General features: G+C 44.0%; 1 protein-coding gene across 4 annotated transcripts in view; it reads right to left on the reverse strand.

Annotated features, from left to right (window-relative positions):
* Positions 1 to 17,334, reverse strand: part of RABGAP1L (RAB GTPase activating protein 1 like) — a 210,844-nt gene that overhangs the window by 41,735 nt on the left and 151,775 nt on the right. For 3 of the 4 annotated variants that reach the window (XM_075287099.1, XM_075287100.1, XM_075287101.1), the window contains exon 19: positions 3,553 to 3,681. In XM_075287099.1, the coding sequence (XP_075143200.1) occupies positions 3,553 to 3,681 (129 nt within the window). Of the gene's footprint in view, positions 1 to 3,552; positions 3,682 to 10,535; positions 10,772 to 17,334 lie in introns of those variants that run through there. The other variant, XM_075287102.1, reaches the window with a different exon arrangement.

The raw sequence follows: 17,334 nt of genomic DNA on the forward strand, positions 1-17,334 counted from the left end.
GAATAGGACCAAAATGCACCTGCCACGACAGTTGCGGCTTCCCACTCTGGAGTAGGCCCAAATGAATGAGTGCTGTCGCGAGGCGGACGCCGGGGCTGAATCAGCCATGGAATCCGCCTGAAGAAAAGGCAGCTTGTTTCTTTTTTCCATGAGTCGGAACATACCGTGTACGGAAAAAAGAACTGCATAGACCTCTATTGTGAGGGGGTGGATTCTGAGGTGGATTCAGCGTCAAAATCCGCCCCCTCTTGCCCCGTGTGAACGAGCCCTTAGACAGTCTCCATAACTTCCATAGTAGCAGACAGACATTACCTAAACAGCATAGCACAGCACATATGTACCAGCCTTATGGCTGAGCCTAACAGAAAAGTATTCCAATCTTAGCTAGTCATAACCCTTAAAATAAGATGCCATGTCTGAAAAGGCCCATAACATCCATTATCTTATTGGCGCTGTCACCCTGAGCAATTTGGTTTATCCAATTCCGTTCAGCTATTCCAAAGATATAGGCCCTTCTAATAGTGCTGCAAATTATGGTATACTAGCCATGTGGGAGGTAACACTGCATGACATACCCCATAAAGGGAACTTGCCCCAGAGAAATCACAGTTTTACCGCCCACTTGGCTAGTAGACTCTATTTTGCACTAACAATAACAGGGCTTATATCTTTGGAATGGCTGAACAAATCTGGATAGAAAAAACACTCTGGGTGACAGCGCCGATCAGATGGTATATGGAGAGATTTTCAGATCTGGTGACAGGTCCCATTTCAATATTAGTATATTAATACTAAATATTTGCAAACAGGTTTCCCCACAGACTGCAGCTTACTGTTTGGGGACCTATGGCCATACTTGTTAACAGCCCCCAGTTTGCAAAAGCAGTCTCAATTTTTCCCTAAAAATAAGGTAGGGCTATACTAACCCTGCCCAAACATGGACAGTCCCCAGGGCAGGACCTAAATACCATAATTTCTAGCAAAGAGGGATTGTCCAAGGCAGAATATCTCATAGGAATCCCCTGTAATAGGACAAACAAGGAGATTTATTAAAGCTGTATTCACACAACCAAGTTTCATCCAGGTAACACTGTCTGTGTACGGGACTGAAGTTGGCTGTGTGACCTGGATGTAGTGCGTTACGATGTGATCTGTACGCCTGTCTGATACTGATGTAAGTTGTCAGAACTGCAACAATCCGGCCATACAAACATACTATGATGCCGTGAGCGCAGTTCACACAGTTGAGCCCACACATGCATAGTATTTCCTAGATGGAACGTGGTCATGTGAATATGACCTTAGGGCCTCATGCACATGACTGAGTATGTAGGCCAAACGTCAGGCGCTTGGATAACACTCAGATGATATGCGAGTGCCTTCTGTGATTCATTCATTTCTATGGCGGGGTCCTACCCTGATAACGCAGATCTATACGGTAAATATCGGATCAGAGCGGAGTCCGCCTCGGACTGCGCCCACGTTATGTGCATGGGGCCTTATAACAGCAGACCGTACGACCAAGAAGCCAGTCATTACAGTATTGAATAAAACCATAGAACAAAGCGGCAAACGTCAGTACTGCATTCAGGCCAATGGCCATGTTCTCCCAATTTTTAAGAAATGCATTAGAAAAAACAAACAAAAAAACCACCATAGACATCAATGATAAGATATTAATGCGGATTAAAGATGGCAACCAAACATCTAAGCTCTCTTATACGCCGTCCTTCCTATGCTGAAGATTTCTACCGTGACTTTTGCAGATGTCACCAATTCCCAGGAAGACCTGCAGGTTTCTGAAGAAGATTGCTTGTTTCTAAGCAGAAAATTGCAATCTGCACGGCTGCCAGGATCTCCACCCACCGTTTACTGTTCAGAGGCAGGTCTGACTCCACGGCTTCTGGAAGACCATCTTATACCCGGCTATCCTGGTGCAATTTTTAATAAAATAAATCGGATAATGCGAGCAATGAAGAAATACATAGGAAATAGACAGGAAACTATTTTTAGGAATTTTCTCCCGATTGTTCTTTGTTTCTGGCTGTTTGCAGGCCAGAGATATTTCTTGGACCTCTGCCATATTGGACAAATGACTGTGTGCTCGAGGCTTAAACTGTAATGTCATATAGATACATACAGTCATGTGGAAGGGGAAGATGAGAAAAATGGGGGCCCTAGGAATTTAAGAAGTGTTCCCATGCTAAAAAGTGATGACCTATGACTAGGATATGTGAAGCAGAGGGTTCTACTTCTGGGACCCCACAAATCCTGTTATGGGGATGGAGCATTGTATATACAGCATAATGCCAACATGGCCACCCATCATAAAGAAGTGCAACCCTACTACAAGGGCAGATCTCCATACACCTCATGCTGTTGTGTAAGAAAAATTTGCAGTGTGCTGTGACCTTAATATCAGTAGGAGGTCCCACAAGCCGGACGCCCACCAATTATAACGTGTTGGTATATCCTTTCATCCCCAGCCGGGTTCTGCTAATGTTGGACTCTCACCTATCAGACATTTACTGCATATCGATGACCCGAATATAGAAACGACCAGCTGATCGGCCGATACCCCCAGTCTGGTGCAAGGGGCAAGCGCACAACAGCAAGGGAGAATAGGCCTTCAGAATCTTGGAAGAGTATCAAATCTTCAACTTCATTCAGTGAATAATAGAACATGAATGGCACACAACGCCTTGATATTTTGGGGACAGAACCACCTGCACTCATGGAAATTTGGCATAAGGAGCTGGAGCAGCATTTGCCATAAGCCATCAGATAAATCTGCCCTTCAAGATGCGTTCATTGACTCTTAGACTGGCCATACACTGTATTGTGCACAGCTCTCTCTGCCGACACCTATATGCTTATGTTGTGAATGGGGAGAGGGCAGAAAGCAGAAGACAAGCCTTGGCTTTCTGCTTGGAGTCTGTATGCATGATAAGCCTCATATAAAAATTTTAGGCCGCATCGAGGTTTAGCGGAAAACAATGGAAGCCAGATTTGGGCCAGTTTTTAGAGAGGAAGACTTCTATTCCTCTCCAAATTCTGCCATGTGAACATACCGTTGTGAGTATGGCCAGGTTCATAGATGTCACAGTGGACGTGTGATAAGAGGCAAAGATGATGCCAGCGATATTTAGCATCATGGTGGGAAATCTATTTTCATACCATGAAGTCCTGATATCCCCAATATATACAGAGGTACGCAATCTCATCCCTAGGTTTGTATCAGGTCAAAAGCTTCCAGACCAAAATTGCAATTGACGACTACTCTCTGCTGTAGCAAGGGACCCGAACCACAACAATGAGGCCTGACTATATGCTGTAAGGTAACATGAGCTAGGACTAGTGACAGGAGCTCCATATTGGATGTCACATAAGTTGCCAAAACTTAAAACACGTAAAAATAATACTAAGCACAATTCATTACAATAAAGTAATATACGTATAGAACATGTAATATATATATATATACAGAACACATTATTATTATACATTATACATATAGAACATTGCAATATTCTAATATTATAACCGGGTTACCTTGATGTTACAGGCCTGCTCCATCAGCCTCCGAGCATTCTCCTCAGCCCTGTAACGTTTTGGCAGCTGGACCCGGAAAAACTTTAACGCCCCTTCAAAGTCTGCTTGTAAGAGGTCTTCCTTGGAAGTCTATGATCAAAAAGCAAACACAGAGGCCCATAAGATTATAGAGAACACTTTAGCGTGTGCAAACACACTTACTATATATAATAAGACGTATAAGTAGTATATGACTAGGACGCCCTAAATTCCCTTCTTACTATTTCTATCGTTTGTTTTTTTTCTGGAGAGAGGAGTCATAGAGATCTATGAGCACATCAGTAATATTGATAATATAGATAGGCATTGGGTAATATCCAGTCCATAGTGATAGCGTTCCCATAGTGAGCACCCAGGCTAACAAGCATCATTTAGATGGATGATTTTAGCGCCTCGACCCATAACCATGAGTATAGGAACATGGCGGTGGTGGGGAAGTGGAGGAACAAACATTATAACATGATACCGCGTAATATGTTGTTCTCATACTCTCAATATAATGTGTGCAGGTAAATTCACTGCTCCATATCGCACCAATACATATGCCATACGTACAGATGACAATTTACGGTTCTATGAGAAAAATGTGGCTTGCGTTTGTCATTGTCTCTGTATAGTGGCCAGACCAGGGACTGCTGACCAGCTCCCATTTAACTGAATGAGACCTTAGCTGCAATGACTCCGTTCCACCACTACACAGAGAACGGAGCTGTCAGCTTTCTGCTCCATTCTCTGCGGGTTTCAAATCCCTATTGATATGATGTTAGTGAGTTATCAGTAGGATAGGTCATCAATATTTTTAGTCCAGAAAACAGCTTTCCGACAATTTTTGTAAATGTGCCAGACATTAATTTCACCTCTCTCTTTGTAATAAGTGAAATCTGTAAAAAAAATAAATATAAAAAATCTGCACCACAGGTCAATTTCCAAAAAATGAAAAATCTGCATAGCGTACATGAGACTGACAAAATATTTTTGACCTAATGAGTTAGTGCTGTTTCACTTTTTTGTGCCATTGTAGGGTGGGGGAGGGGGGTGAACATTCTTGTAACATACTTTATTAACCTATTTTACCTATATATATATATATATATATATATATATATATATATATTATTTTTTTTCATTTTATGTAGATTGTGTGCCCCATATAGGGATCACAATGTACATTTTTCCTATCAGTATGTCTTTGTAGAATGGGAGGAAATCCACAAAAACACGGGGAGAACATCCAAACTCCTTGCAGATGTTGTTCCTGGTGGGATTCGAACCCAGGACTCCAGCGCTGCAAGGCTACAGTGCTAACCACTGAGCCATCGTGTTGCCCCTATTTTACCTAATTTCTGTAAAAAAAACGCAACAAAAACTAAAAGGCTTTAAAATGCTCTCTAGAAACCCTCGGAGCAGGAGGTCTTTGGAGGATCTGAGGTTACATGTGGGCAGGTGGCGGGAGATTAGGTCGGAGGGGACAGGTTGTGGATGGCTTTGTATGTTAGCATTAGTAGCTTCAACTCAATATGCTAGGCAACGGCTAACCAGCGAAGGAATTGGTAGAGGGGAGCGGCTGATGAAAGACGGAGGGCAAGTTGAATTATGCGAGCAGCACAATTTAGGGTGGACTAGAGGGGGGCGAGGGTGTTTGCTGGGAGTCCATGGAGAAGGGTGTTGCAGTAATCTAAGCAGGAGATTATGAGGGCCTGGACTGAGGAAGGAGCAGATTTGATGGATGTTCTTGAGTTGGAGGCAGCGGGGTTGAACATGCGACTTGAAGGATAGGTCAGAGTCCAGGGTTATCCCAAGGTATCAGACCCGTAGGACAGGGGTCTGATGCCTTGGGATAACCCTGGACTGAGTGTGGTTTCGTTAACTTTGATAGATGGGTCAGGTAGAGGGGCCCTATGAGGTGGGGCGAAGATGATGAACTCCGTTTTCTCCATGTTGAGTTTGAGAAAGCGGGAGGAAAGAAAGGAGACTACGGCCGCTAAACACTCTGGAACTCTGACCTAGACATTACCCTGCTATCCATAGTTCCAGAGTCATCTATAATTTCCTTTTTCGTCTTTTGCTTTCTTAAACACAATATGGAGTTCATCATCTTTTTCAGACCTCATGCAGCCCCCCAATGTATGAAAGTTAATGGCGCGTGTTGCTTTGGGGTAATCTTTGATTCTGCCTTGTCCTGCCTCACATCCAAGCAGTCCACACTTCCTACCACCTCAAAAACATTTATAAAAACACTTCCTAATATATATCCTGTTTGGCACAGTTTATCCGATTTATTTTCAGGTCACTGACCTCAGAGTGATGTTTTGTTTGCAAGCTCAATACACCTCCCTGTGAGCAGTTCAGGCAGCAAACGAAACATCACAGCATTTCAGACCTCCTGTAATACCTGGTTGTTTCCTCATCTTCGGATGAATCATGGACACCACATGAAAGCTATCCATGAGCTGCCTATTTTTTCCAGGGATCCATGGACATGCATGGTCAAGACAAGTAAAGGAATGAGAAGACGATACTGCAGGCCAAGACTTTATTCTCCGCAACTCTCACCCCATATTCATATGACCGAGCTTCACTGATGAAACTTGTTCTGTGTGTTGGACAGACATCATGGCGGTAGAGGGACTTTTAGTATTCTAGTTATCTGTGATGCCCGCAGTCTCTGCCGCCCCGTGATCTACTGTCCTGTACAATAATCCCTACTATAATCGCTAGAGGACATCGGGGCATGCTTGTCCATCTTAAGCTACGAATCCCGTTCGTTCTTTTAACCATATTTACGAATCTGTCGCCCGGACCTTCATAAATACTGGAAGCTCCAAAATTCTGTCTCGTATACCATCCTAGTAAAAGTGTGAGTTTCACCAGGAGATAAATATTGGGCGCAAAACAAAATTTGTGGCCCAAAAAAACTTACCTTGCAGTCTGTAAGCCACAAATATTTGGCGCACGCATTAAAAAAACTAAATTTTTGCAGATACAAATCATCTCTCGCATACTGAAGAGACAAATGTGGAACACAATGGGAATTTATGGCGCCCAAAATAAATTGGTGTAAATTCATTACCCCCATTTAGAGGCAGGGACCCCTCGTATCATAGCCCATCTCTGACAGAGGGTGCGCTCCATATATGACAAGGTGCACAGTCAGTTGTATACCTGGAGCATCTCATACATGATAAAGGACCTGACAGATTTTGGGCAAAGAAGTTGCAACTTTTAATGCCTTATGCGCCACAAAACTGACGTACAAGGCAACACAAATCTTCCCCCGTGTGTCCGTGAAAAAAAACAAAACAGCAGTGCGTGATTGCGATCCGTTAGATCCCAACGTAAGTACGATGACATGGCTACAAGTTTACTGGACACAGACAGAAATTTACAAAAATTCACTGCAGATTTTGTTCTGCATTTTGGCAACCAGATCTTTGTGCTGCACAAAGGAGTGAGATAAATATCAGATCACGAGATCCAGTCCATCATCTCCTGGATGAGCCGGATTGTTGCACGCTCTCTTTACGCTCTTTTGGTGTATGTCGAGTGACTTCCAGGTGTGATGGCGGATACAGACTTTCATCATCTGAAATTCTCAACGCTCCATTACTACTATACGCAACGTTTTCTCTTTTTCAGCACCTGATTTTGGTTGACACTGCAGTGTGAACAGCTGAAGTATAGCCATGATATAGCGCCACCTCTTGGATTTTGCATGGTACTATACAATCCGTCACTAAACAAGATGGCCGCCTGTGGTAGCCTGTACTCTGTGAACTGAGTTTTTAGAGTGGAAGTGTGGTATGGCAAAAAAACTAATTTTCTCCTCCATAGTGTTCCTTAAAGGGTTTTTCACATCTTACGCTAAGTTCACGCTAGTTTCAATCCTTCAGGTCTGCATGGGGACCAAGATGGAAACTTGGTAGTCGCTTATTTCAGAATTGAGCATTCTGGAGCACTGAGGGCTCCAAACTCCTATGTCTTGACTACCTGTGTTGCTGGTTTAATATGCTTTGCCCCCGTTGATATTCTCCCTTTTAAAAGGGAATGTCCAGGAAGCCATTTTGAACGGAAAAGCAGTAAAGGGGACACAACAGAGCAGCGCCTCCTACCTTTTTTTATGATTGGTGGGGTCAACCACCTACCAGTATGTCACCACTCTAACATCGGAATATTGCTTCACATCTTGAGTATACATTTCTTATCTACCATTTTGGCTACACGTCAGAGTACAAAGCATAAAAAAGTTGCTATTTTTTTGTGCAAAAATTAGCAATTTTTTTTCGCGTTTGCACCAGCAAGTTACGACATCAGCTACAAGCTTTAGTAGATTTCAGGGTGCCGGTATACGAAGCAGTAAATGTTATGAACAGGAACGTATCTCCACATAAATGTGGCGCACTATCCACCAATGCAGGAGATATAAAGACTGGTGTTTAATACGCCAGTCCTCAAAAATCTCCCCCTTTGTTGAAAATAAAAATGTATACGTCTCTTACGTAAATGAAGCACAGGATATAGTGGGAGGATCATAGAGGAGGGTTCTTTCCTTACATCTGCATGTCAACCATTCACATCAATGAAAAAAGTTACTTCATAAACTTTTTTTAATTTTTTTAGGTCAGAACAGTGTAACCTACAATATTTTGCCTACATTTAACTTGTGGCGTAACGTAACACAGCTTAAATGTAGACAAAAGTAGATATATTTGGAGTATGTCCGGCACATTAATGATGTGCAAAAGTTTTAGGCAAGTGTGACAAAAATGCTGTAAAGTAAGAACGCTTTCTGAAATAGAAGGGTTAATCGTTTAGATTTTTTGTCAATTAACAAAACAACGGGAATGAAGTAGAAAGCTAAATCTCATTGATATTTGGTGTGACCTTTGCCCTTTGCCTTCCATCGGTTCTTCTCGGTACTTGGAGACGGTTTTTGAAGGAACTCGGTAGAGAAGTTGTTCCCGCCATCTTGGAGACTAAGCACATGTCTTCTGTAGATGTAAGCTTGTTCAATCCTTCTGTCTCTTCATATAATCCCAGATAGACTGGATGATGATAAGATCAGGACTCTGCGGGGGCTGGATTATCACTTCCAGGGCTCCTCCTCCAAGGAGCAAAGGTCACACCAAATAACGATGGAAATTAGATTTCTCTTTTCTTCATTCACTTTATTTTGTTCACTGACAAAAACAAACTATTAACCCTTCTACTTCTGAAAGTGTTCTTACTTTACAGCATTTTACTACACCTGCCTAAAACCTTTGCACAGAGCTATATACAGATGAGATGTGATCAGGCCTTGAATGTTCTGCTTTCAAAATACCTGTCAGTCCCATACTACAGCTAGTGGAAGTTCTCGGGCTGTTGTAACTGGTGTCTTAAAGGGGTTGTCTGACAGTTACATTTTTTTTTTTTTTTTTTTTTTTTTTTTTAAGAAAAAGCTCAGGATGGGCTACACAAAAACTAAACAAATCACTGACAGATTCCTCTACACTCTGATACTGCCTGGGACAGTGGGGTACCTGGGCACGGCCGGAATGGGAACATGATAGCAGTGAGGCGAATAGCAATTCTTTTATTTTTAATAAAGATTTTTAAGAAAACAATCCGGACATCGAGTTTACTGTTATTACAAACATATATAAATAAACTTCAAGGGTTCCAAAATGGATTGTCACAAAATTTCCAAGAATCTAAGGGCAATACAGTGGCTCAGTGGTTAGCACTGCAGCACTGGAGTCCTGGGTTTGAATCCCGCCAGGAACAACATCTGCCAGGAGTTAGTACGTTCTCCCCGTGTTTGCGAGGATTTCCTCCCACTCTACAAAGACATACTGATAGGAAAAAAAATGTACATTGTGATCCCTATATGGGGCTCAAAATCTACATTAAAAAAAATAAAAAAAAAATTCCAAGAATCTGGCACCCACAGAACCACTTAATATGAGATTACTGGTCACATTGTACATAAAATCAAGATGATAGGACTATGACACGTGCAGCTTCATTGCAAGACCCTCAAAGGTCATCCCTAGCTCCTACAAAGTTCATACTTTGGCTTCCCCTTCAACCTACTCATCGTGGCCACTTTCACATATGTTTTGGTTCCTGAATTTAGGAATTTCAGTCCATTAGATGGCAAAAGGGACAAGACTATATAGTGTAAAGCTTCCTTATATCCAGATATACATTTATCTACATGGAAGCCAGAAAGTGAACCTTGTAGGGGCTACGGATGACCCTTGGAGGTCTTGCAATGATGATGCATGTGCCATAGTCCGATCATTTTGACTTTATATATAATGGCCTCAATAAATTCACATTAAGTGAGAAATACATTCATAGGTGAGATAAGTCACGTATATGACCGAGCCTAGATGGGGGTAAAATCCACCAGGCACAAAATACAGTTCAGCAGGTGGAGACAGCAGACAAGGATTCTTCTGGTATGACCGGTGATAAACTGGCCGTCACCAAACACGAGTGTCACTAAGGACAGCTCTTGTCCTCAGAAACCCACCAAAGGCCCATTATATGGGAATCTCTGCATTAGCATAGCAATACCAGTCTATGGAAGGCCGATGAATGATCCAAAAAGGCCGACAAGACCACTTAGGATTCTCTCTGGAATGGATGTTTTGGTAATGACATATAGATCGATGAGGAACACATATGCAGATAGAATGAGTTTCTGGCTTCTCATTCTTCTCACCATTCTAATAACCCCCTAGGCCTTCTCGTCCCTCCAAATATATAGCCACAACCCTTTCCGTGAAGAAATCCGTCACATATCAGTCAATAGCAACAGTTGGAGAGGACAGACACTTGACAGGGCTGGGTCACGGGATTTGCACAGACAACGTTGGGGACATATAACAAAGTCATGCAGAATAAAAAAACATGCAGACCCTGCCCAAAAAAAAAAGACGATGCAACAAGTCTCTCACCGCCAGAAGTCGGGGTACAAACAAACGATGCCCCATGCCCAGAAGCTCCAGGACACGGCAGGCGTACTCGTTGACAAAGTTGCTCTTCTCATCCTGAACGTCCTGGGACTTTTTGACAGGTGGGGAAAGCTGGGGGGCTGGTGAGGTAAAAGAAGGAATTCTTTCCTCCATGGAGGGGGTCCTTAAGGAATAACCCCACTTTAAGAAGAGGGAATGTTAACAAGTGAAATGGCGTGGGGGTAGCATACAAAATGTCATCTAGGACATGGTGATGCCACTCTGCCTGGCTGCACATGGAAGTATCCTTAGGAGGAACGCAAGCAGACATCCATTACGTAGCATAACATACGTGTGTAGATTTAAAAAAATCTATGCCTGTGTCTATACTAAACGTAAAGGCACCATTAGTCGAGGAATAAAAACTGCAGCATGTGTGAGAGGGCAGACGGGTGGGATGGAGCCGGCAGGGGATGCAGCAGGGGCTCGGTGCGGGCCCAGCTTCTGGATGTGTGGCTGGAGCTGCAGGAGCGAGCGATGAGATCACTGCATCCACAGCCGCTACAGCCGCTCATCATGAATCAGTAATGAAGGAGGGAGTAGAAGGGAGGTGAATGAGCATGGAAGGAGGGAGGATGCTTCCAAAGGATGCTGTAATCACAAACCAATAGAAAAACCCCTAGCCCTTATCGCCCCCACCCTTTTTTCTCTACCTTCCCTGTCTCCGCTCATCCCAGCCCTCTCCTCTTATTTATATCCCGGAGTTATTTTATAAGAAGTGGGTTTCTTATGATTCTGCATGGACAGGTGACATGAAAAAAAAAGAGCTAAAAAACAGAAAATATCCTGCATGGCAGTATTATATAAAGGAGTGGCATCATGAACAATTACCTGTGTATACTCGTGGCTGTATATGCCTATGGTAATGGGTTTGCTGCATCTTTCTGATGACTTCAGGTTTGGGTGGGGAATTGGGGGGGGGGGGGGGGTATTAGGTATATCCCTGCCATAGACATGGCATATTCATCTGAAACAATACAGGGGCTCCCTCTTGTGTCATACTTAGGGTTTGCAAGCCTTATGGAGTCAAATCGTTACATCCAGTCGATTATCACTCCACAAAGTTTAGTTCCAACTTCAAGGGGTTAAATATCCGTGGCATAGGCTTGCCAAACTAAGGCTGGGTGCACATCTGCGCTCGAGGATTCCATCCCCCACTCTGCTTGACAAATTCAGAGATGCTATGTTCACACCTGCATTTCGGTTTCTACTAGAGATGAGCGAGTAGTACTCGATCGAGTAGGTGTTCGTTTGAATACTACGGTATTCGAAATACTCGTACTCAAGTACTATTAACTGTTCGAAAGTTAAGATTCGATGCAGAACCAGTGTTGATTGGCAGAATGCTATACATTGCCAATCAACGCTGGTTCTTCGCTTACCTTTAGAAGTCTTCTCCCTGCGCAGTGTCCTCTTCCGGCTCTGAATTCACTCTGCCAGGCATCGGGCCTGGGCAGAGCCGACTGCGCATGTCTGCTTGTAGTGCGGGAATGCGCAGTCGGCTCTGCCCAGGTCCGATGCCTAGAAGAGTGAATTCAAGGCCGGAAGAGGACGCGGGGACGCTGCGCAGGGAGAAGAATCCAGCCCGACCCTCACTCATGTACTTGGTAAGTAGAATTTGATCGAATGTTGCGTACCCCTGAAACGACCATTTCCCCCCATAGACTATAATGGGGTTCGAAACCCGTTCGAACAGTGTGCAGCTGTTCGAATCGGATTTCGAACCCCGAACATTTTAGTGTTCGCTCATCTCTAGTTTCTACTTGTAGGATCCCCAAAAACCCACAAAAACCTGCAGACCCTATAGACTATACTTAGAGATTAGCGAATAGTATTCGATCCAATAGTAGTACTCGATCGAATACCTCCCTTTGCATAGTTGTTGGTGTACTCGGTCGAATACCATGTGAGAAAAATTCGAATCCCCTCCCATCTTCCCTGGCGCTTTTTTTTACAACAATAACCTATGCAGGGGAGGTATTCCATCGAATACTACTCACTCATCTCTAACTATAATGGATCGGCCGAAAGCCAAAATACTTGTAGGACTTTTCTCTCTGCAAAATGGGAAACAGAATACCTGAGCAGAGAACAGTCGCAAGGTGTGAACCTAGACAGAGAAAAGGACTTTTTTCTCTACATTTTTCAGACCCAGCCGTCCCCATTATAGTCTATGGGGTCCAAAGGATTCCATGGGTAACCGCTTTGTTAGCGAATTGGTTTCCGTTTTTCGGGTCCCCACGCTGTCCCGAAGAATGGAAATCCCAGCACAAGTTTGAACATAGAGTTAGTTTCGGTGTTGGACTGAAGAGTGTATAGTGCCCACCACTGGTGTTCATTCTGGGGTCCCTCCAGCTAAATGCAACTATTACCTGTCTTCCATTTTCCTTGCCCCCTTAACTTTGTGACCAAGATGATTGGTGATGGGGTCCGCAGAGACAATAAGGAGATGGATAGTGTTCGACCTGTTCTGTACCTAGATGATATCTCAGTCATCCAATGCATCTATGTGTAATATACTGATTATATGGGATGCTGTCTATCTGTATGTAGTGCAATAAGGTTACTGTGCCATGCACCATTCTTGTAGGGGTTACGTATTAGGGGACCACAGGAGGATTCATCTGCTTCCTCTATGGTCAAGTCCAAGCCTGCAAAGCTTTACCTCCTAAGTTTAGATCTTACCCGTCACAACCACAGGAATTTGCTATTTATGACAACTATCTGGGGTGAATGTGCAGCAAAATCCCGATGTTACATGCAGATTTTGCTATGGACGGTGTTGCAGAACGACAGAAGATTTTATCCGTGCTATGTTAAAAATGGTAAATGGTTTACAAAAAAAATGCATAAAAAAAAATAAAAATGGTATACTCTACCTTTGTCTGCCAATAGACATATATCGATTAGTCCTACAGTCGGAAATGCAGCAGTGGTAAAGCACATGGGGCACTTGACCCTTATTCCCATAATCACTAGGGGTCCCAGTGGTTGAACCTCCAGCAATCCAACAATCGCCCCCTATTCTATGGATAGAGGATACTTCGTGGGAACAATCCTTTAGGCCAGGGGCCCACAGTGTGAAAACGTTGCATTTTACAGTCACTGCAATGTGGATGAGATTCTGGCTAATCCTTTCCACACATTGCAGAAAAACATCAGCAGTATAAAAGCTGCGATTTCAAAAACCGACATGTATTTGTAAATCGCATCTTGCCAATGATATGTACAAAAACGCTGGTGGTTTCAGTACAGGTGTCAGAGAGAAAGTTTGCACGGGAACATTCTGTGGGCGTTCTGTGAAAAACGCTGCAAAAAAAAACCCGCAATCCGTTTCCTCTGCAGGGCTCTGCAGCATTTTTCGGCTGAGGATCGTTATCTGTGGCCTTAGCCTCTAGGGATAGGTCATCAAATGAAGGTCAGCAGACGTCCAACAAACAGGATCCCCCCTGATCAGCTATTTTAATTGGTAACAGCACTCCATGTCCATGTTATCTTCATTGGTCACAAGCCCTGTTCCGAGCTCACTTCCATTCAAGTGAATGGGGCTGAGCTCCAACACCAGTAAACACGGGGTACAACAAACAGTGCTGCGCTTGGTTTTCTGTTAAGAGGCCATAGCACTCACCTAAAGGCAACAGTCGCTTCAAACAGCTGGTTGACCTATGGTTTGTCCTGTTGGACCCCTGCTGATCTTCAATTTATGACCTATCCTAAGGTTAGATCATCAATGGATAAGCCAGTAAAACCCCTTTAAGTTTGAGAACATAAAGCATTCTCTGCGGCAGCACCATGGATTGCTGGTGTTATCAGTAAGGGTGCGCTCTGCCCGATGTCATTGTCATGGCGTATGCGGACCCACTGTGTCACTATTAGAATCACACTGGAGCAGTTATAAAGAGTGTCTCTGACTCTGGAGGACCCGTCCTGTCCTGCATTATACAGACAGCTCATTGATTCATATAGGTCAGTGGTTCTTAGCCAGGGTTCGATCGAACCCTAGGCCCTATGCAAGGTTCATTTTGTGTACCAGTGAAAAACCATATACCTATGTCTTGAATTTGGAAAAAAATCATATTTGATTTATCACTAAAGAAGGGTTCGGTGAATGTGCATATGAGACTGGTGGGTTCGGTACCTCAAACAAGGTTAAGAACCACTGCTATAGGCTCTGTGTAATGCCACATTGCCGCTGTGATGGCGCTGCAGGGAAATTGAACACTTACTACCAGATAACTGCTAATCACTTAGGGGCATTGTGATCTGATTATTGTCATGGGGACCTTAAAGGGCTATTTCATGGCCTAGAACCCCTTTAATGCTTCAGGCATCCACCAAGACATGGTCTAAGGACTATATTCGATTGGTTAATAAAAGTGTGGAGAAGTAACTTAACCGGTTAAACAAATCACGTAATATAACAGGACGCAGGTGCCATGACAGTGCAGATCTCGGTCTTTATTGATCTTACATATATGTCTTTCCTTCCAAGGGTGCAATTACTGGAGGCAACGACAAGGCGATTTATCAGGCGTGCTGGGCTCGGGGCGCTGACATGGCGCCCTAGCAGAAGACTACAGCTCTGATACACAGTTATGTCTGCACCCTGGAGCTTCAGTAATGAAATCCTGGGACTGGAGCGCACAGAGAAGGGGGAGATCATGTCATGTGGCATCAGCAGGGAAATTGGCTTAGTCTAGCATGTTAGCCGGAGTGATTGAGCAATAACGTTTACGGCGCACAAGCCAGTCCTAATGTTATCTTCTCCATTGAGAGTTAAATGTGAATCTGCTGCTTTAGCTTTAGTGGTTATTACAGTCAGGTGAAGCAGCAAATTCCATTTACTCCTCGACTCGCCGATTCAATGGCGAAGCTCCTCTGGTTTTTTTCACGAGAGGTAATTAGAGGTCGTGTTGCCAGGAGACCGGATCAGATACAAAATGGCCGAACTGAGATTCACCATCAAGATAGAAAATATATAATGTGCAACCCAGTATATAGTCCCCATAACAAACAGGACAGGACTTGTGTCAGAATTAACCCAATCATTCTCAGAAGGGGCTTTGGGGGTAATGGCCTAGGGAAACAAAAAGATATAGGTTGGAGCAGGCGGCTTCCATTATAAGGGCTCGTTCACACGGGGCAAGAGGGGTCGGATTCTGACGCCAGATCCACGTCAGAATCCGCCCCCTCACAATGGAGGTCTATGTAGACCGCTAGCTTTCTTTTTACCGTGAGCGGTATGTTCCGGATCACAGTTAAAAGAAGCGAGCTGCCATTTCTTCAGGCGGATTCCGTGGCTGAGTCAGCCCTGGCGTCCGCCTCGCGGCAGCACCCTCTGGACTGGGCCCATTCATTTGGGCCTACTCCGGAGCGGGAAGCCTCATTTTGGTCCAATTCTGATCCCGCTTCAGAATCAGGACCAAAATACGCGGTCCCGGGCCCCGTGTGAACGAGGCCTAAGGCAGCACTTTTCACAGAAAGTCCACAGAGCCTTCACCTGTGGACTTTCTGATTCCATTATACCTATAGGGAAAGCACCAATGTTTCCAAAGGTATCATTAACATGCCGTGACAGTTTTGGAAATTGCAACGTTTCTGCTAAACCCATTTTTCCGCAATGTGTGGATGAGAATCACTACGATGCCATCCACTTTGCAGTGGCTGTAAAATGCTGAGGTTTTTTGCCACAGCATATCTGCCATGGCCAAACCGCAGCGTTTCTGCCACGTGAAGTCCCAGTAAATCGGCTGTGAATGTTTAAAGGGGATGTCCCACCATTAAATATCATTATTGTGATGATGACGGATAACGATTCAGTGAAATGTTATGACACTTACATACATAGTATGGTGCCACCTGGAGTGTAAAGTGTATAGCAGTATGCATGTCCACCTAATACGCTGAGTGCTGGTGGACACACATGCTCAGTTACTGCCCCAACAATTTAGTCTCTGATCACTGCAGAGCAGCCAATAGAAATGGCCTACCTGGCAGGCAGGGAGTACAGCCTCTGTAGGTGCACAGCAGCATAGCTAAGAAGCACACCTCTAAACCCCCTCAAATGCAGTGTGACAGTCTTGTATTGCAGGCGCTGGCGTACTTCGTGCATGCTATTGTCCACTCTGGTTATAAACTGTGTGCCCCAACTAGCAAAATACATCAGAATTCTTTTGAAATTTGCACCAAAAACGGTCTTAGGGCCTATTCACACGGAGTAAACGGGCGCGCAATGCGGCGCGTTTACGGGACGTTTGTGCTGCGATTTTGATGGTGCATGTTTGTGGTCGCGTTAGCGCCGCGTAAACGCGCATTAACGCGGCGTTAACGCGACCGCAAACATGCACCGTCAAAATCGTGGCGCTAACATCCCGTAAACGCAGCACATTGCGTACCGCGTTTACTCCGTGTGAATAGGCCCTAACAAGCCTCATCCCACATTTATCAAGTGTTTTAGAGGCTTTTTAGACAAATTTACGACTTGCACAAAAAGGGGTATGGTTTTCCAGGAAGGGGCAAGGATTATCTGAACATGGGCATCTAAATTGTAACACCATGCACAATTGTCCTAACCTAAACCAACTTGTATGTGGTGTAACCAACTCTAAGCCAATGGCAGATTTATCAAATAGCATTAGGGCACTCTGATAAATTTAGCCCACTTTAATGGTTGAAAACTTAGACACTATTAGTAAATTTGCCCCGGAGGGACCTGGGCTCTCACATCAACTTCTTGCTCTCT

Source organism: Leptodactylus fuscus, chromosome 9 (genome assembly GCF_031893055.1).
Source record: "Leptodactylus fuscus isolate aLepFus1 chromosome 9, aLepFus1.hap2, whole genome shotgun sequence".
Taxonomy (NCBI): domain Eukaryota; kingdom Metazoa; phylum Chordata; class Amphibia; order Anura; family Leptodactylidae; genus Leptodactylus; species Leptodactylus fuscus.